The sequence below is a fragment of the Thalia democratica genome, chromosome 7 (assembly GCF_965202585.1).
Source record: "Thalia democratica chromosome 7, ktThaDemo2.hap1.1, whole genome shotgun sequence".
In the NCBI taxonomy this organism is placed as follows: Eukaryota; Metazoa; Chordata; class Thaliacea; order Salpida; family Salpidae; genus Thalia; species Thalia democratica.
Genome location: NC_139171.1, coordinates 56,801,015 through 56,821,909, shown reverse-complemented (window position 1 = coordinate 56,821,909; position 20,895 = coordinate 56,801,015). Strand labels below are relative to the sequence as shown.

The 20,895-nt window shown below is 25.1% G+C and overlaps 1 protein-coding gene across 2 annotated transcripts in view; it reads left to right on the top strand.

The window, feature by feature from the left end:
* Positions 1 to 20,463, top strand: part of LOC145840360 (uncharacterized) — a 38,557-nt gene extending 18,094 nt beyond the window's left edge. The window contains exons 1-9 of one of the 2 annotated variants that reach the window (XM_082947599.1): positions 11,183 to 11,287; positions 11,737 to 11,861; positions 13,823 to 13,880; positions 15,484 to 15,620; positions 15,840 to 15,921; positions 17,230 to 17,330; positions 17,468 to 17,684; positions 17,789 to 18,182; positions 19,585 to 20,463. In XM_082947599.1, the coding sequence (XP_082803725.1) occupies positions 11,230 to 11,287; positions 11,737 to 11,861; positions 13,823 to 13,880; positions 15,484 to 15,620; positions 15,840 to 15,921; positions 17,230 to 17,330; positions 17,468 to 17,684; positions 17,789 to 18,182; positions 19,585 to 19,882 (1,470 nt within the window). In that variant the 5' untranslated portion in view covers positions 11,183 to 11,229 and the 3' untranslated portion in view covers positions 19,883 to 20,463. Of the gene's footprint in view, positions 1 to 11,182; positions 11,288 to 11,736; positions 11,862 to 13,822; positions 13,881 to 15,483; positions 15,621 to 15,839; positions 15,922 to 17,229; positions 17,331 to 17,467; positions 17,685 to 17,788; positions 18,183 to 19,584 lie in introns of those variants that run through there. The other variant, XM_082947600.1, reaches the window with a different exon arrangement.
* The last annotated feature ends 432 nt before the right edge of the window (positions 20,464 to 20,895 follow it).

The following is a 20,895-nucleotide window of genomic DNA, read 5'->3' as shown; positions in this document are numbered from 1 at the left end:
CCCACCAGAAAAAGTTCCCGCCAAAAATTTCACCGCCAAAATAATATCGAGCGTCAAATCGTTTGCCTCCAGAAGGGAAGTTCCCTCCAAAAAGTACCTGGAGGAGGCGAGGAAGTTCTAAGACGAGATCGATGACGAAACGATGACGTCATCATCCTCCTCGTTCGATCCAGATTTTCCTTCGAGGAAATTTTCCTTTTTGGCGCGAAATTCCCCTCTGCAAAGCGTTGATTCGATAAAAACTTCTTCAAGTATCAGGTTCGTTATTTATCTAACTTTAAAAACATTAATTAAATACTAAAGTAAATTAATATTGTTTTTATGTTAGTAGGTTTTTGTAAAGTGTGTTTTTAAATTACTTTAAAACGTTGTAGTTATTTTAAGTGAAGCAAAGTTATTTACAATATCTTAAACATTTTTGTATTAATCAAACGTTTACTTTTGTAAAATAAAAAGTTAGAACTAAGCACTTTTAATTAGAAAAATTCTTGTTTAGTATTTTGTTAGTCATATCAAAAATATATTTTTTAAAATAAAAGTTATAATATATCATTATATGATTTAAAATGCTTAAAAGAAAGAGTGATGAAGAAGAGTGGTAAAAAGGAAAGAGGGAGGAACAGTTCAGGGGATTACCACATCGCCCACCACGTTGTCAATAGCTACTTATTATGACGTCATATTGATGGTCGAATAAAAGTGTGAATTAGTATTGAGAGAAATTGGTCTTAGTTGATTGTCAAAAAATTTTGCAATTATTTAACTAAACTGTCTCATACATTAATGAGATTAATCTTGTATTGCTTTTTAGACATAAAATGTGTACAAGGATCGCTTCAAAAGTTACCGATAAAGTAGTTAAGTAAATAACCAAACTTACTTTCATCATATAATTTTTTTTAATGATAATCGTAGTTTATTTTTTACACCTCAACGATAAGCACTCAATCTTTTATTTTAGTAAATGTTATGTTATTTAATTTTCTTACAAATAAATAGCTAAACTACATATAAGTGTATCATTTACATCATTTTAAAACTATATTTTTTGAAATGAAACAGTATAAATGTACTACTACAAAAAGTGCATTTACAAAATTGCTGCTTTATGGTTGGTTTTCTTGATATAATTTCTTGATTTAGGTCGCGATAATTTTTGAAAATTGTCAAATTGGTCAGATTTTTATTGATAAAAACTGTACTCATGATTTGTTATTCTTCTGAGTATTTTATCGTGTTGTAATTTCTACAATTGAATAAGAAAACAAAAGATTTAATTGTTTTTTAATGTATTATTCTTATTATATTATCTTTAAGTTATACCTTAAAGTTTTAAGGCTTTGTAAACAAAATTAAAATCTAAAGTTGTCTACACACTTCTAGATAGTTGTTAGTTAGTAATATAAAAAGTTTTAGATTTTTGATCTTAAAAATAATATTTTAATCTGAAAAGTTACTGTTTGTGCTATGTTTATGTACAAGATTTTACTGATTACAAAATAAAACTTTTTTGTTTCAAATAGTAGACTTTATTTTTAATACAAAAGACTTACAATAGACGAAAAACACTGAAGTTGAAATTTTTACGAAAATATTTATACTTTAACAAAAAATTTCACTTTTGTAAGGACACAATTGAATTTTTTCGGTTTAAGCTTTATTTCAGTTTGTTCAATTTGCCAGAAAAAATTAAAGACTGTTTGCAAAGCAAATATTTTCTGTTTCATTCAACAATAACTAGATTTTATACATTTTATAATTTTATCAAACAGTAAAAAAATGTATTACTTTTAACAATGCTTTACAATTTTTCAATCATAAGCATTCTAATATTTAATTTAGCTTTACTAGTTTGAAATATTAGAGATGGAAATATAAATTGTTGTTAAGTATTTCAAATTAATATAACTCAATTGTTTTAATGTTCACTAGTTTACAAAGTATTTTCAAAAAATCGAAATATTACTGATTATATAAACAAAATACTTAGTCATAGTTATAAAAATTTCTTTAAAACACTTATTTAAAGCCTAAAGCAAAAACAAACGATTAATCAAATTGAAAAGATAAATATGTAAGTTGAGTTTATACAAATAATAACACCAGCAAAAATGAGCAATAAAATAAATAAGTAGCTATCACGTTATAACAAGGTAATCTAAAAATTTTCACATAAAACTTTATACGGATTTTCCTACATTACGTTTGACTTATGTTTATTTATATTAACACTTTTTAACTTTATTTTTGTTTTTCAGCTTTTTTTTTTGTACTTTTTACTTTATCTTCGTTTGAAGTAGACTGTATAAAATACTTACTTAGTTGTAAAATTTGGTATTTAACAAGGTTGTTTTTTTTACAGCTGTTCAACTAATGTTCTACTTTATTTCAAAAATTTAACGTTTTAAGAATAATTACAAAAAAAAACTTTAAATTTACGAATAAAATATGCCTTCAAACGAAATGTTATTTAAACTTAAAGCTTCAAAAAAGTTTATATATCTAGTTTTGATTTTATTAGAGGTAAAAAAAAGTTTTAAAATATTATTCGAGAGTTAAAATGTGTTCAACAGAGTTTCCGTCTGTTTGTGATAGTTTAAGTGAAGTTAAAGAGTTATTATTTCTAAACAGTTGTAAATATGTTAATATTAGAAAAGCTTTGATACCGAAAAAAACTACATAACTTACAAAACTTTTATAAAGATATTCAAATAAGTATTTTTTCGAAATTCATTTTTTACATTATAATAAATACTTAATTCAAATATTTTGTTCAAAACATTAATACTTGAAGTTTTAGACACGCAAATATAGTTTAAAATTATCTAATTTGAAATGGTTTTCCGAAAGATTTATGTCCAATTTTGTTTTTATTATAAGTAAGATAAAAATTCATGTAGCAAGTATTATTATTAAAAAGGTAATTTGAATTGTTTGAAATGTTACAACATTTTAGTTGAATATTATTCTTTTAAAAGCACGATAATCAGTATTTCAAAAAAAATTTATATTTAATGTTTGATCACTTACCTGATTAAAACGTTTAATAAGTTTTAAACGTTTCTTTATGTTATTAAAAAACTCAAAAGAATATTAATCATTTTTAGTTTATACAGGTATGAAAAATATTATTTTTGTTTTTTTTAGCTCAACGATTTATTAAGAAAGTAAACAAACAATTAGATTTAAACATATAAAAATATAGTAAATTTTTTAAATAGTTGTTTACTCAAGGAAAAGGATGTTGTTTTAAAAGTGTTTTTTCACAAGAAAATAGGTTTAAAACACAATAAAAGCAAGTTGAGTTTTCGTAAGTGGCAATGTTGTCAGTTTCATTCAAAAAATAAATCTTTAAATGTTGGTTTTAGAGAAAGTTTTACATGTGACGCACTTATGCATGAAATACCCGACTTATTACGTCATAATAGACAGCAGCTTCAGATTCAAAGAGCGAAGCTTAATTAATTGTTGAATCGTAAACAGATAAATTGTTATTGAGGCTTTAGTTTGTTGGAAATTTTTTTAATAGTAATAAATGAAGATTAGAAAAATCCTTATAAAACTATATTGATAGAAAATTGTTTTTTTCTATAAACGTTTCTACAAGACTATCACTTTTGTAATTTATCTTATGATATCTGACCTCAAGCCAAATTTATGTTTTTGCTTATGAAATCATCGATTATTAAAAGTTTTTTGTATAATAAATATTGCTGTGTTATCAACCTGATCTTATCAGATTGATTTAACCCGAATACAATAAAACAAATCTATAAACTTTTATTTTCTCAACACGCATAAATTGTGAAGTATTATCAGATGTAATTTAAAACACCGGATAAAACTTTAGTTATGGGAAGTTTGCAATCAATATTAAAATAGTTTATGAAGATTAACCGGCAGATATTTTTTTAGATACAAAAATTTATTTACAAAACCGTCAAACTAATGACCAAAAAGTAAAAGAGCTTTTAAGCTAGCTATGACAAATACTTAGTTTAGCGACTTTAATTTTAGTGTTCCAATTAAAGTCACTTAAAAACTATTTTCACTATCTTTACTTTGAAGTGCATAAGTTTTCCTGTGATTTTAAACAAATACTTGACTTTAATATTTTAATTAGGTTTACGTTGAAAATGTTGAAAAAGAAACTCACAAACGAGTCGTTAAAAGAATAGTTGGTTTGTTTTGAAAATGTTTTAGAATTTAAAAACATAACTTTGATTTTTTAAGTTTATACGTTGAAAACGTTATCAGCTGGTTTACTATACAAACATGTCTTGGTTAATTCTACTTATGGTTAATTTAACTTTTTAGTTTTGTCTTAATATTTGATTATGTTTTTAATTTCAGTAAAATTATAGACTCAAAATATTTAACAAGTTTTTTTGGTAGTTTTCAAAAACTTAAGTTTTAAAATTAAACTTAATAACTTTGACAGTTCACGCCAGTTTAACTATAATTTTACGAGTATAAAATGCAGTTATATAGTATGGTTTTATAGAGTAAAAACTTAAATAGGTAGGTTAACGTTCTTAAATGAACGAATGTAAACAAATCTTTCAACTATTTTGTTTACTTCCGATAAGTTGTAGATAATTTATTGAAAATGGTTTGTTTGAACTTGAGTATTAGTGTCTGCTAGATTTAAATTTAATTTTTTAGGGTGATAGTGCCAAATAATGCCAAACTTTCTAGATTTTCTTTGAATAGCCTTAAAGAAAATATTATCTCAATTAATAAGTTATCAGTGAAACAGTTGAAGTACGTTATACGCTTATCAGATGTTTATTTGTGTTTGACAACAGCTAACCAAAAATATTTTCTCAATTAGTCATTAAAATAGTTGTAAGATAATATTGCTTGTTTCAGCACTAAAAGTTGGTGTGTATAACTTACAACATTTACATTATTAGATTCAGTTTTATCCCAGATAACAAAAACATAGATATAATTAATATTAATAATTATAAATTATAGTTATATACTACTATTGTGTAACAAAAATGCACACAATAGTTAACTATCAACAAGGTTTTGACTTCACTTTGACAAGCAGGATAAAAAATAAAATTTAAATTAAAATATATTAGCATTTTCTTTTCCAAAAACAAAGTTCGTTAATATTTGTTAAACAGTTAAAATAAAAGCTTATTTGCTTGAATGTAAATTTATTGTATTTTTAAACGACTGCATTTTAGTGCTTTGTTTGAGATGCTTAAAATTTTGAAAAGAATGAACTTGTTTAAAAAAACTTTTTCAAATTTGTTTGCATTTTCATTGAAAATATCCTTGTAAATAACTTAAACTTGAACTTAAATATTTACTCCGTTTACAAATAGCAAGAAAACTTTGACATCATAGAAAAACAGCTTAAGTATTTAAAGAGAAAGTAGTTGACCCTAAAGCCGAATATTTGTATTTTTATGTAGTACAATCTATATTGCGTTTTGTTTTCATAATTTTTTTATAAAACATAAATGTTTACCTTTTTTAGTAATAATTTATGTTCGGGAAGTTTTTTAAAGTACACTACCAGATAAAATGTTGAGCAATATTTTACTTTTAACGGCTTAACTTAAGAATTATTACTTCATAAGTATGATCGTAGTTTCAAAGTTTGTACTGTGATTTAAATAAATTTAAATTTAATAACAATTGCTAGATAATAAATTTTTTTAAAAGTTTGACGCTTGTTAAAAAATACTACGGATTTTATTTTACTTTAATAATTTAGTAACTTTCATATGTTAAAAAAAAAATTTTTAGACTTACCAAATTAAAATCGATAATTTCAAATGTCATGAGATATCTTATTTGTATTTATCACATTTAGAAGAGTGTAATTTTTAGGTCACGCTCTCCATTCAATTACACAATAAACAGTTTGTTTTGCTTGACTAAACATTAATGCTCTCATATAAGAAGGTGTTTTCACAACATTTTTAACTCCGTTGTTGTTAGACAAGAACTTAAGTTAAGCATGAAGATGTCAGTTCTGAGACTTCGTTCGATTTTAATTTCTTCTTGTGTTGTGCAATCAGTGAAGTTAATATTCTTTTTCTATCAAAAATGAAAATTAAAACGTTATTCACTTTTGTATTTTAATGTTTTGTATACAGCATATTAAGTTGAACACAGCTGAGACAAGATTAACGTGACTGTTATATATTAAACTTTTTATCAGTACGTTTCATGTAGAAATCAAAGTTTTAACTTTTATTAATTTTTTTTCATTTGATAAAAAACTGGTTTAACCTGAAAATGTTTAAACAAACACATTTATCGTTTTAAAATATGTCAAGAATGTTGTAATAATCTTTTAGATCACATTTAATCTATATTTACTTTTTTTATATAGCTAAACATTCTGTAAACAATGTATTTTATAAATTATGACAACTGTAAAAAACGCACGAATTATATGAACTAGTACAAACTCATTAATCCAAAAAATATCAAAGTTTGACTTAGTTTTTTTTTATTTCAGATCATTTCGTAGAAAGTTTTAAGAAAGGAAAGTCAGGTCTTAAAAAAATATACAGAATTATAGAAGTTAAAATTGTAATTGTTGAAAAGCTTAAGAAGAAAATGTTTTTAACTGCATTCAAATTTAACACTACAAAAACATATTTTTCAGAGTTAAGTTAGTTTTATCAACTTACTTATTAAGGTTTATTAAATCACTGCAAAAAGTTCCGAAACAAATTAAAAAACTTATGTTTTTTCTTCACTTTCAAATTATTTTTGTTTAGCTTAAGACTTAAAAAGTTATTGAAATCGTATGACAACCTTTTTAATTTGTTGTATATTGACCATAAATTTTAAACTTGAATACATTGAGTACTAACAATTTAAAGAATTTCAGAGCAATGACCTAATATGTAAACATTTGTTATGCAATAATTGCTTGTTTATTACGAAATAGCTAGTCTGTGACGTGTAAACTTGTTTATAATGTAGCAACTTGTTTACAGACCATCATATCGTGTTATGACGTCATACAGCGAGGACGGAAAAAGTTCTTCAGATCATATCAGCACAAAAGCTTCACCCCAAGTTGCCAATAGCAACCACAAAAGAATATTCTCTCGAAGCCATGACAACATAAATTCCCCTAGGCCCCACAGAAAAGGTACAAGCTTTCACAATTCTCCTGCAGATCCCACAAAAAAAACCCTTAATAAAAACTTAAACTCTGGCAAAGATTGTGAAGAAGATTTTTGCGAAATGGACTTCAAAGTCTCATTGGAAACGCTGAAAGAAAGAGTGGTGAAGAAGAAAAGTGGTAAAAAGGAGAAAGGGAGGAACAGTTTAGAGGACTACCATATCGCCCACCACGTTGTCAATAGTTACTGATTATGACGTCATACTGATGGTCGAACGAAGGTGTGGCGTTGATCCTTGAGACAAAGTTGATTAAGAGTTGCTCATAAGTTGACTGTCGAGTTTGTGACTGTTTAATTAAACTGTGTCATATATTGAGGAGATTAATCTATAATAGTAGTTTTAAAACTCACGGTTTGAATTAATTTAATAAATTATCGAGTTTATTTCTACCATAGATTTTTAAGTTCATTCTTATTAAAAGCTTAATTATATTTTACACCTAAACGATAAGCAGTCTTTTTTTTTAAAGTACATGTTTTGTTGATACTAAATTTTGTAAATAAATAGCTGGAATATTCATAAGTATACCACTTACATCTCTTTAAAACTTTCTAGTTAAAATTTTCAATACAAATCAACTGTTACTAGAAGTGCATTTACAAAGTTGCTGCTTTTAAGTTTTATATTCTTGATGTAATTTTATGATTTAGGTCGCGATATTGTTTGCAAATCGTCAAATTGGTCAGATTTTCTATTGATAAAACAAACCGTACTTGTTTTATATTTGTTCTTTATCTATTTATGCTTTCCAATAACAACATAATTTTAATAACTTATTAATGTGATAAACTTTATTTTTACTTAAACATTTAAATTTGTAGGCTGGTAAAAAATATCTAGCTCCTATGGTAAAAAAAATGTTTTTATTATTTTGTCTTGAAATGATAAAAAAATACTGCTAACATTTATTCTTCTTTTAATTTTGTACATTTTAGTTTTAGTTTTTTTTTCAAACTAGGTGTACAAATAAGAAATTTGTTTAAGTATATAACTTCTAACAAAAACTTTGACTTTGAATTTTTGCGTAAAACAAGTTAATTTGAACAAAGTAATTTATTTTTGTAAAAACACAATTTAGTTTGCTTGGGTTTAGCTTTATTTAAGTTTGCTCAGTTTGCAATAAAAGATTAAAGGTTATTTGCAAAGAAAATATTTTATACAATCCAACAACTCCAACATAACAAAGTTTTAATGTCAAACATATAAAAAAATTAAGCATGTCTTTTTCAATGATAATTTTTCAGTATTTATTTAATATTTCTATGTAATAAAACTTTGAAAATATACACATTTTGTTGTGTTATTAAAATACATAATAATATTCTTAATTCATTATTTTGAAAGTGTTTACCTATTGCTCATAGGTATATCTAATTTATAAAGTTTAAAAAAAAAATATTTTTTTGATAAAAGCTAAATTTTGAAGCTTAGAAGTAGAAATTATTTTCGATAAAATAAGTTATTACGTATAAAAATTTTTACGTATTGTTGTTTGGTACTTTAAAAAAACTTTCACAACTTTCAAAACTTTTTGTTAGTTTAAAGAAAAATATCATAAGCATAAACGTTTTCAGACTAAATATTTTCTCGAACAGTAACGATTAGTACTTCTAAAAAAACTAATATGATAAATACCTGCAAACATAAGCAATAAAACTGACAGGTATTTATCACGTTATAACAAGATAAAGTTTTTCTACACACTATAGTTTACATAAGTTTCCATAACACTTGACTTATACTTATTTATACAAGATTATTTTAAATAATTTTTAATATTATGTTACATCTACGTTTGTCTAATTATCACAATTTTTATCTAAATTTGTACTTTAATTCGATTGAAATAGACGGTATGTTAACTTTTTTGTAAAAATTGAAATTTGAAACAGTTAACAAGGTTATATTATCTTAAGCTGTTCAAGTAATTTTCGACTTTATTTCAAAAGTTTACCATTTTAAGCATATTTACAATAAGTTAAACTTTATGGGTGGCTTATGACTACCATAAATGTTTTTTCCTGAAATTACCGCTTCAAATAGTGCTAATATATCTACTTTTACTTTAATCTGATTTAAAAATAAAGTTATTTAAGAATTATATTAAACTATGTTTGACTAAGTTAACGTTAATTTGTGATAGTTTCAGTAAAACTATATGCTTATTATTTAATAAAGTTTAAAACTTTATTCAAGTTAAAATAGCTTTTATCCCAAAAAAAATTATAGAATATTTAATGAATTGTAAATTAGCTGTCATTTCACAACCTCTTTTGTGAATTTTTTATGAAACAAGTATCTAATTAAATAGTTTTGTTTAATATATTAGTAATCAATAAATATTTTACACATATAAGCATAGAAAATGAAAGTTATATGACAAAGAATGACTATTCATTAATTTTTTAGTCAATTTTAAGTGAGATAAAAAGTAACAAAGCGAATATTATGATTTAAAAGTTGTTTTAAACTAGTAAAGCTTAAAAAATTAAATTTAAAGTGTTACGGTTTTTTAACTAAAATAAGTATATCTGCTAAAAACATTTTAAATTTTAGCAAACATAAAGGTTTCAACAATACATAAAAATCTTTTTGAAAATGAACAAACTATTGATTGAAGATACTCCACACTTAATATTATAAAAGCTTCATATTTTTAACTTTTGGTCGTGCTATCTAAAGCTTGTTCGTTCGATGCTTCAAATTTTGAATCAATTTAAACAATTTATTGCTTATTATTTGCGCTGAAAAAATATTTAATATTTACAGTTTATTTACTTATAAAATAATGTTTTAATGTTCACAGTACATATATATATATATATATATATACTTAGTAAAACATTTAAAATAATTATGTAGTTCAACTAGAGTTTGAAATATTTAATAGTCAAATTTATATCTAAAAAAGCTACAAAAAACAAAACAAATAAGTATTTAAGATTTTTATTTATCAATCATAAGGTTTTTTTGAATTGCAGAAATTTTCTAGAAATATGTTTTTTATTTTCTATCAAGTTTTTTCTAATAGATAGGAAAAGAAAAAGATAGTTTTTTTTTTCTAGAACTTTTAAAAATGTAAAATGTCGTGATCAAAATTATTTTTATAAGTTATTAAGCCTACTACTTTTACAAACAACGAAAAACAAGAAAAATAAAATACCAACAAAACAATTAGAAAAACGGACTACCGCGTAATACTTTTATATAATTTCAGGCCATTTTTTGTTATAATTTTATGTGATTTCGTAAAAAGTTATGTGTAAAAGTCTTAAATTTTTTGTTTAGTAGAAGCTTCCAGGAAGTTATGTTGATTAATTGCATTTTTACTTCAAATAAAATTCAGCTTTAAAACCCGCCTTAGGGCTTCTATCTGTATTTAAAGCATGCTTATAAATTTCTTACATCATAAAAAAAAAGCCAACAAAAGGCTAACTTTTATTTGAAAATAATAATTAACGTTAAAAGTTTTAAAACAATTACTAAAGTGAAGTTAGTTTTATTTCAAAATTAACAATAGTCGGAACTTGTAAATTGACTACAATAGTCTTTCAAAGAAGTAAAAATTAAGTTTGATTTTGACCAAAACAAGCATGCTTTAAATAATCTATTTTACTTAATTAACACAAGAAATATTAAAACCACTTCAAATAGACAAGCAACTCAAAAGTCCTTTCAAATAAAATGCAAAATCCGGTTGTAGGTTCACTTCAAACAACTTTTGATTCTAACTTTAAACCAGATTTTCAAGTCCACTAAAAGTTTATGAACCACATAAAACAGAAAACAAAAACAACTCGAAAGTAGTTTTTAAACTTTCCAACATCACAAAATAGTTTAACTTAACCCCAAACAACTTTTGTTTGAACTCAACTACTTAAACATAACGTAAACAAAGAGTTACGACCAGCTGTAATTAATCGAGCGTGAATAAAACGAGAGAATGGCAAGAAAAAAAAATTCTCTCGTATTTTGTTTTATTTCATCCTTGTTATAACAATACACGTTTACGGAGCCCTTCAGGAAAACAGTTTATTTTTAAGTTTGTAATTTGTAAATATGAAAGTTTACGACAAAAGTAAAGATGAAGAACCAAAAGAATGCATTATGACAAGAGGTTTTTTATAGTTTTGTTTTCTTTAGATTACTTTAAAGTATTCTATATACATACGAAGTTTTTTTATTATGCTACCGATTGTTGAAGTGCAACAGTTTTATGACAAAACTGTTTGTATGTAAACATTTTTGTTTAAATATATACAGAAGAAATATTGCAATGTTAACTTATATATAGATTTAAAGCAATTTTTTTTCATATTTGAATTTTTTTACTGTGTTTTAGTTTACTTGAACAACTAAATACTTTTTTTTTTCTCATAAGCAGCACTAAAGTACCACAAGTTTTTACCTTACGATCAAAAAAAAGTCATACTTTAAGTGATAGAATACAAATAAAAAGTTTGTATACTTGTAGTTTTTGCAAAGAAAAAGTGGTTTTGAGTTTATATTTTAATTACAATCACAGGATAAAATTGCTTCGGGTTAATATTTTAATTATTTTCATAGGAGAAAATGGTTTCGGGTTCATATTGTGTTGTGAGACTGGTTGTCTGGACACTTTTGTTCTTCATGTGTTGAAATTCAGTACAGCTGATAAATCAGGTCTGAAAATGGGAGACAGAGTTATCAGTGTTAGTTTACTATGTTTATGTTTAAATTTTATAAAAAATAATTATGATATTGCTTTTTTGTTAATGAATAGTTTTTCAAACTAATAAACGTTGTGTATAGCCTCTTAATTATCAGTGTGAGCTATTTTTCGTTGATATTGAACTTTAACTTATTAAATGATTAGATATAGTACTATTGCTTGTTCTATTACGGTTGGATTTGTATATTCATATGTTCAATTGTATGTAAAATTATAAATTTAATAAAAAAGTTTATGATATGTCTGTTTAAACAATAAATATTCCTATTTCTTTGTATGCCAGTTACCAACATTCAATTAAATAAACAAGCTTGAATTAGTCGAACTAAAAAAACTTTTATAGTTTAAACATAGAAAATATATGTTAAATTGTAAAATAGTTAACTAGTTGTTTACTTAAGACAAGGATGTTGTTATAAAAGTGTTTTTGTATAAGAAGAATAGATTTTGAATATATTTAAAGCCTGCCGTATTTTTGTCAGTTTTATACAAAAAAGTCCTTAAATGTTGGTTTTAGTGGAAGTTTTACATGTGACGCACTTATGCATGAAATACATATTAAATATATTAAGTTAAAAAGGAATGTTAAAATAATTATATTATTTTAGAGCTCTTAATTTAATACATAAATAAACCATAACGCGTACACCAACCTTAAGAAAGTGTAGAACATATTTTAATTAAAATAAATAATCTAGTTAAATTAATAACCTTTTAAAATACATCTGTTTCAAAAACAAATACTTAAAAAATATATTTTTTTACTGCACACAAAAATAATATTTAAAAATAATATTAACGTTTTACCATTACTCAATTTAATAAACAAGCTTGAATTAGTCGAGCTAAAGATCTGTTATAGTTTAAATATAGAAAATATATGTAAAATTGTAAAATAGTTAAGTAGTTTATATACCATTTGCAACTTAATATCAATAAATTATTCATTTTGTTTTTATATAAAAAACAAAATGAATAATCTATTGAAATTAAGTTGCAAATGGTATATAAATACGTTCAAAAACCTTCCTATAATAGTAGTTAATTAGTTGTTTACTAAAGACAAGGATGTTGTTATAAAAGTGTTTTTGTACAAGAAAAATAGATTTTGAATACATTTAGAGCCAGCGGTATTTTTGTCACTTTTGTACAAAAAATAAATCCTTAAATGTTGGTTTTAGTGAAAGTTACAAATGTGACGCAATTATGTATGAAATACCCGCCTTATTACGTCATAATAGACAGCAGCTTTAGATTCAAAGAGCATATCTTAATTAATTGGTGAATCGACCTCAGACAAACAATTGTTATATATTAAATGCGTTTGTGCGGTTTTAATTACTTGAAAAAAGCATATTAATGCAGGAACTATAGTCCAGTTTCTTTTCAACAAAAGTTTTAAAATTCTTACAACCAAAAAATTACTAATGCTTATTAAGCTGTCGTCTAAATGTAAAAAAAAATCTACAAAACTGACAGTTATGTATTTAATCTCTCAAAATCTGACCTCGAGCTAAATTAGTATTTTTTGCTGATGATAAAATCAACTATTTATAAGTTTTTTGTATATTGAACAGTACTGTATTACAATTTAATATCTGATCAGATTATTTTAATTTACAACAATAAAATTAATCTTGAAAACTTTAATTTTTCAACACACAAAATAAACTGTATGATGATATCAAAGATAAAATTAAAAATCGGATAAAGTTTGGTCATGGGACATTTGCAACAAACTTTATATTAATTTAAATTTAATTCATATTTAACTTATTTAAACAAAGGGGATATTTATGTCACACTTAGTTAGTGCTGTGATTTTGTTTTTTACTAAATAGTTTTCTAATTATGTTTACTTACAATGTGTAGACACTCTACTTTGAAGTAAATATGTTTCCTCTAGTTAAAATTTTGTTTTGACTTTAATAACTTAATTAGGTAAACGGTGAAAACGTTGAAAAAGAAACTCACAAACAAGTTGTTAAAAGACTAGATGGTTTGTTTTAATGTTTGTTTGTATATAGAATTTTAATTTAAGATTTGTATGACATTTTTCAAATAAAAAAAGTAACTCATACATATTTGCTAAAAAGTACTTAAAAGCTTTTTGTACTATCTCTACAAATAGGTATTATAAAAACATATTTAGTTAAAAAGGAGTGTTAAAATAACTATATTAATTTAATGATCTTAACTTGTTACATATATAAACTATAACGTGTTTACCAACCTTTAGAAAGTATATAACATGTTAATTAAAAAAAAAAACAGTCTAATTAAATTTAAAACATTTTAAAATACAATTGTTTCTAAAACAAAAATTTAAAATGTGTGTTTTTTTACTGCAAACAAAGATTATAGTTTATAACTCAGTTTTAAAAACAAAAGCTATAAAGTTAAACTTTATAGTTTTGACAGTTCACGCCAGTTTAAGTGTAATTTAACGAGTTTAAAATGCCGTTATATAGTGAGGTTATAATGAAAAAATATTTGAGTAAATACTTAAATAGGCAGGTTAACGTGCCTAAATGAAGGAATGTAAACAATTATCTTAATTTTTATTTTTCGCTTCCCATAAGTCGTAGATAACATCTCGAAGTAATTTGTTTATAATCAGGTATTAGTGTCTGCTAGCTTCAAAATTTATTTGTCTAGGAAGATGGTATCAAAACATGTCAAAATCTGACATTTTAATTAAAATGGGTAAAAAGTTAATCTTAACTAAAATAGTAAGTTATCATTGTTAAAATATTTAGAATACTTGATTTTCATCGCTTATCGAACTTTTTTTATGTTTATTTAAACTTAAATTAAAACATTTTCTCAATTATTCATTAATAAATAGTTGTAAGATAACATCGTTTGTTTTAGCACTAAAAGTTGATGTTTAGTTTTTGTTTGTTTAAATTACATCATTTACATTTTTAACTCATTCGTTATTAACTTTTTATAAAATGAATTACTTCAATTTATTTTTTAAATTTCTCTAATTACATAATGATAAGTTTGAGTAATTAAAAAAGTTACATTTTTTCTAATATTAATTTTGTAGAGTTTTTTTTTCAAATTTCACCTACTCAAACACTTAAAGTAATATATAAACTTTTTCATTACATACCAAGTTCTAAAATTTTATAAAACTCGTTATCTTAAACTAGGTCTGACATAGTTTCTTACGATTTTCGATTAACTAATCGCGTGACTTAATTTGAATAAAAAACTCTATTTTAATCAAGAAATTTTAAGAAAATAAATGACAAAACTTTGTGTACTAAAGACAAACAATTCCGTACTTTAAACTAGAGATGAAAATTTGATTCAATTGATATGCAATTAAATTTTTCAACAAAAAAAAACCTATTTCAATCAAAAAAAAAATTCTTAGAAATCGTATGACTAAACTTTTGTGTTCTGAAAAACAAACATTTACAGCTTTAAAAATAACTCTGCTATAAGGATCAACTGTAGTTGATATGCAATTAAATAACTTCGATTTAAAGCTTTAGCAAAAAATCTTTGTACGACAATTTTATTTGGGTTACTTTATACTTTAAACTTAAAAAATTGCAAACAATACTTATCAACATTATTTTTTACAGGTTTAACTCATATAACAATGGTTGTTGTTTATAACTCATCAGTTGAATCTTGTTTTCGAAATCCAAACTACAGTATGAATATTGAAGGTCAAAACAAATTAAGACCAAGATTAATTGAAATTGAAAAGTCGTCTACAGTTAGTTGTTTGTAGAATAGTTTAATAGTTTTTGCATGAAAAAGTAATTTATTTTTGAATAATAGTATAAAAATATACTAAAAATATACTTGATATTTAAGGACTAATTAAAGATAAAACTGTGAGCACTATACTATCTTGTAAATTGTAAACTCAAGTTTTAAAATTTTAAAACTTTTATTCCTGCAATTAAAATGTATTTTGTTTTGTAATTTACAGGGTTTCGACTTTACTCTGACAAGCAGAATAAAAAATAAAATTGAAAACAACGAAATGTTCCCACTTCTGTTAAAAGAACAAGGTTAGTTTTAGTTCAAGATTATTGCTTAACTGGAACTTTATTACATTTTTAGCTATTTCTTTTTAATGTTTTGTTTGAGGTGCTTGAAGTTTTAAAATATATTGTTAGAAGCAACTTGTTCAATTTTGTTTGCCATTTCATTAAAAATATCCTAGTAAGTAATTTGAACTTGAACTTGAATATTTACTACATTACTTAAGTGGCAAGAAAACTTCGACGCTAAAGAGAAAATAGCTGATACTTTAGTTTGAAAAAACTAATATATATATATATATAATAGTTTAGTATTTTATATAACAAAATATACAATTTAACATTTTATGCTAGATACTTTATTCTTTTTTATGTGTATTATAATACATTTATTAGTAGCAATGTATGTTCAAATCAGTGTTAAGTGCACTGAAGATTTCTCAAAGTACAACTAGATATTATGCTGAGTATTGTTATATGTTCACCAGCTTAACTCAAGAGTTTAAATATTACGTCATAAGTATGATTGCAAAATTAAAATTTTGCTGTGACTTTAACAAACTTGTATTTGATAACAATTGAAAACACGTTAAGGCTTCATGCTAGTCGAAAAGTTATCAATGCGCAAGTTCTATTAAAAATTTCAGTAATTTTTTTTTTTTAATTTTCTATAAACTTTTTCAACAATACTAAATGTCACAAAGTTTTTAATTATATTTATCACAGAAAACAGGAGTGCGTTTTTCACGGTTTTTTATGCAATTACACAACAAACAGTTTGTTTCGCTTGACTAAACACTAACGTGCTCATATACGAAGGTGTTTTCACAACATTTATATCCGTTGTTATTAGAAAAAAAAAGTTGCAGTTTAGTCTATAGATATTCAGATTTTATAATCTGTCGTTTTTTAATTTCTTCATGTATATAATCTGTAATGTTACATATTCATTTTTTCACTAAGATGAAAATAAACGTAGTTCGTTTTTGTACCTTAATTTTTTGTAAACAGCTTATTAAATTTACACACAGCTGCTATAAGAATGACATGAATGTTTTGTTCTTTTGTTTGTAATAGTAAGTACAATTTGTAATGAAAACAAAGTGTTAACTTTTTAGGCAAAAAAGATTTTCATACTTCAAAATTGATTATTTGAAATTAAATTCATTTAAAACATTATCAAATTCAACCAAATTTACTGTGTTTATTCAGCTAAATAATCAAAAATTTAAAATAACACAGCTGAGATAAAATGTGCGTGTCTACATGTAATTAAGTCAAGAAAATTATCTTAATTTCAAACGAACATATTTAATAAAAATCGTTTTAATCCAGATCATTTTGTGGAAAGTGTCAAGAACGGAGGTGTGGCACAAAAATCAGGTCTTAAAAAAGGAGACAGAATCATTGAAGTTGGCGGCGTAAATGTTGAAAAGGTAAAGTTTATTGTAGTTCATTAAATGTTGTATGTTTATTTTTAATGCTGATTGCACTTTTTAACGTTTCACAAGCATAAGTTTAACAGTTTTATTTCTATATTACTCATTTTACAACCATAATTTATTATCAACAGGTTTCTCATACTAATTTAATAATGAAAATGAAAGAAGTTTCAAAAGCAGTTTTGTTGGTGGTAGATGAAAAAACAGACGAATTTTTCTCGACTTATAATGTATCTCCTTCATCGGAACATCTTAACGGACCTTTGAATCTCAACAGATCTCATAATTGTTTAAAAAAAGATATTTTTATTAAAAATTCACAACCTCAGTATGACAAAAATTTAAAAGGTCAGTATAAAACTTTTTGAAAATATGTTTAGTTTCATTGTTATTTTTTTTGAAATTAAAAAAAATCTTACCATTGTATATAAATAGTCAATAAAAAAAAACAGCAAATCGCAACGTCATCAGTCAATCAAACTTGGTGACGTCACGAAACAATCGCAACTTTGACTTAATGCGAAACCTGGCAGTTTCCACCCCAAATCTCTCAGCCAATCACGGTAGCTCATTTCAATCGAACCGACCCGACAAAGCTCCCACCAAAAATTTTACCGCCAAAATAATATCGCGCGTCAAATCGTTTGCCTCCAAAAGGGAAGTTCCCTCCAAAAAGTACCTGGAGGAGGCGAGGAAGTTCTACGACGAGATCGATGACGAAACGATGACGTCATCATCTCCCTCGTTGGTTAGCAGTTCAGATTTTCTTTATAGGGAGTTTCCCGATTTGACGCGAAGTTCTCCTCTGCAAAGCGTTGATTCGACAAAAACTTCTTCTTGTACCAGGTTTTTTTTTTTGTTATCAACAATATTCTGAAATATTAGATTACAGTTGGTTAAACTTACTTAAGATTTTATTATAGCTCTATTTATGTATTCAAATTTTATTGAACTGTAATTTCAGCAGATAACATATTTTAAATTTTTACTGTTTAGATACTTCAAAGGATTATTGTAATTTCTTTTTTCTCTCTAGCGGGATCGTCAATTATAATACTTCTTTTGAAAATCTCTTTATTCTGATTTATACAACTGACGATCCCGCTAGGCAGAAACAATTCAAAGTAGTTTTTTTTTACTTGACTTCTTCAAATTGACTGACAACTTTTTCATTACCTACTAATTGCCACAAAGTTCACGTTAAAATATAAATAATTAAGGTGTTGGGAAAAATTTGTAACTATATTAAATGGGATCGGGTCAAAATTGCACGAAGACAAAATTACACGAGGTTACTAAATTGCACGAGAGGACTAAATTGCACGAGTGCACAAAATTGCACGATGATACTTTTGCACGAAGACAAATTTGCAAGGGGCCAAATTTGCACGAAGACGAATTTGCACCTAGGATCAATTTTGCACGAGTTACAATTTTACACGGATAATCACTTTTGTACGTGAGTTTAAAAGGAAAAAAAAAACTAAAAGATAGTTTAATAAAAAAACAAAAAGAACAAAAAAACTTACTGACCGAGGGTAAGGGTTAGGGGTAACAGTGATAGAAAAAATAAAAAATAAAAATAACTAATAAAAATTATTATAAATTAAACTAATAAAAATTAGTTTAAAACAATAATTTACTAACCGAGGGTAAGGTTAGGGGTAACAGTGACAGAAATGAAAAATAAAAAAGTTAAAAAATTAAAAAATTAAAATTAATAAAAAATTATTAAAAAAAAGATATAACAAACTGTGCAAAATTGTCAGCTCATGCAAAAGTGTCTTCGTGCAATTTTATCTTCGTTAAGTTTAGTTCCCTCGTGGAAAAGCGTATTCATGCAAAAGTTTTTTCTTGCAATTTTGTACACTCGTGCAAATTTGACAGCTACCCATGTTAAATAACATGACACTTTGTTTAAATTATTTTATTTTATTTTTATTAACGTTTGAGTTTATTGTAAAAACTTGAAGTTCTTTTGTTAACAACTCAATGAATTTCTAGACAGTGACTTAAAGTGCAAACATTTATTTGACGCAACTTTTGTTTGTATATGACGTAGCAATTCGTTTACAGATACAGTTTTGATTTAATTAACATTAAACTTCAAACTTGATGACTACATGAATTTACAATTTAAAGAATTTCTAAAACAGTAAGCTATTGTGAAAACATTTATGACACAATGTTTATTTCTGACGTATTGTAGCTAAAATTTGTTTATAACGTAACAACTTTTTATTTACAGTTCATCATATCGTACTATGACGTCATACAGCGAGGACGGAGAAAGTTCTTCAGATCATCACACCACAAAAACTTCACCTCAAATTGCCAGTGGCAACCACAAAAAATATTCTCTCGAATCGTGTTCATGGGTCCCCATGACAACAAAAAATTCTCTGGACCCCACAAAAAAGGTAAAAGCCCCCACAACTCTCCTGTTGAACCCACAAAAAACCACTTTAGCAAAAACTCAAAACCTGGTGAAAAGTGTGAAGAAGATTTTTGCGAGTTGGACTTCAAAGTCTCACTGGAAACGCTGAAAGAAAGAGTGATGAAGAAGAGTGGTAAAAAAGAGAAAGGGAGGAATAGTTTAGGGGACTACCACATCGCCCACCACGTTGTCAATAGTTACTGATTGTGACGTCATATTATCTGGTCGAGAATGAAGGTGTGGGGTAAACGATTGAGTGAAACTGGCATATTTTGACTGTCAAGACGAATAATTAAACTGCATTTTTTTAATTAAGGTGTTGGTTATTAAAATGAAATTGTTAAAAATTAATTGTCGAAAAAGGCGACTAAGCTAAAAGTATAGAATTAACTTGTGTCATGCATTAAAGAGATTAATCTTTTTTTGTTTATGGTAAAAATTTATTGTATTAAGAATTTTTTAAGCCATAATTGAATTTTTTTTAATTAGTCATCACGTTTGTTGACTGCAATCAATTTTATTTTTATTTTTATTAATTTCATTTTTTTAACTTAACGATATGCTCTCAATGTTTACTTTTTGTTAAATCATTTTCTTATACTAACATTGAAAAAAAAAACAAAAATAAAAACATTACATTATTTATATATACTTGTTTAAAACTAACAAAGTTTACATTAACAAAATAGTTTTGCTGCTTTAAATGTTTGTTTTTTTATTATTTTCTGATTTAGGTCGCGATAAAACTTACAAGTTGTTAAATTGGTAAAATTTTTTATTGATAAACAGTTTTTGTGCAAATATTTTGTTCATCGTTACTTTATGCTTTAATCAAAAACACTTTTGAATTACTTTTTAAAGTAGTTATTACATTTTTAAATAAAGCTAAATCATACAAATTATCTTAACAACATTTAAAATGTTAACATTTTTTGCAGTTTATACTTATAAAAGTATGTAGTATTTTAGTAAAAATAAAACCATCTTTGAATTTTGTATTAAGTTCTGTTTATATTGTTGAACTAATAGTATTTTTTTATTTAAATGGTTGTTAAATGTTTCTATTTTTACATTTAAACTAGGCGAAAATATAACATTTTTTAAAATTAAAGACTTACAACA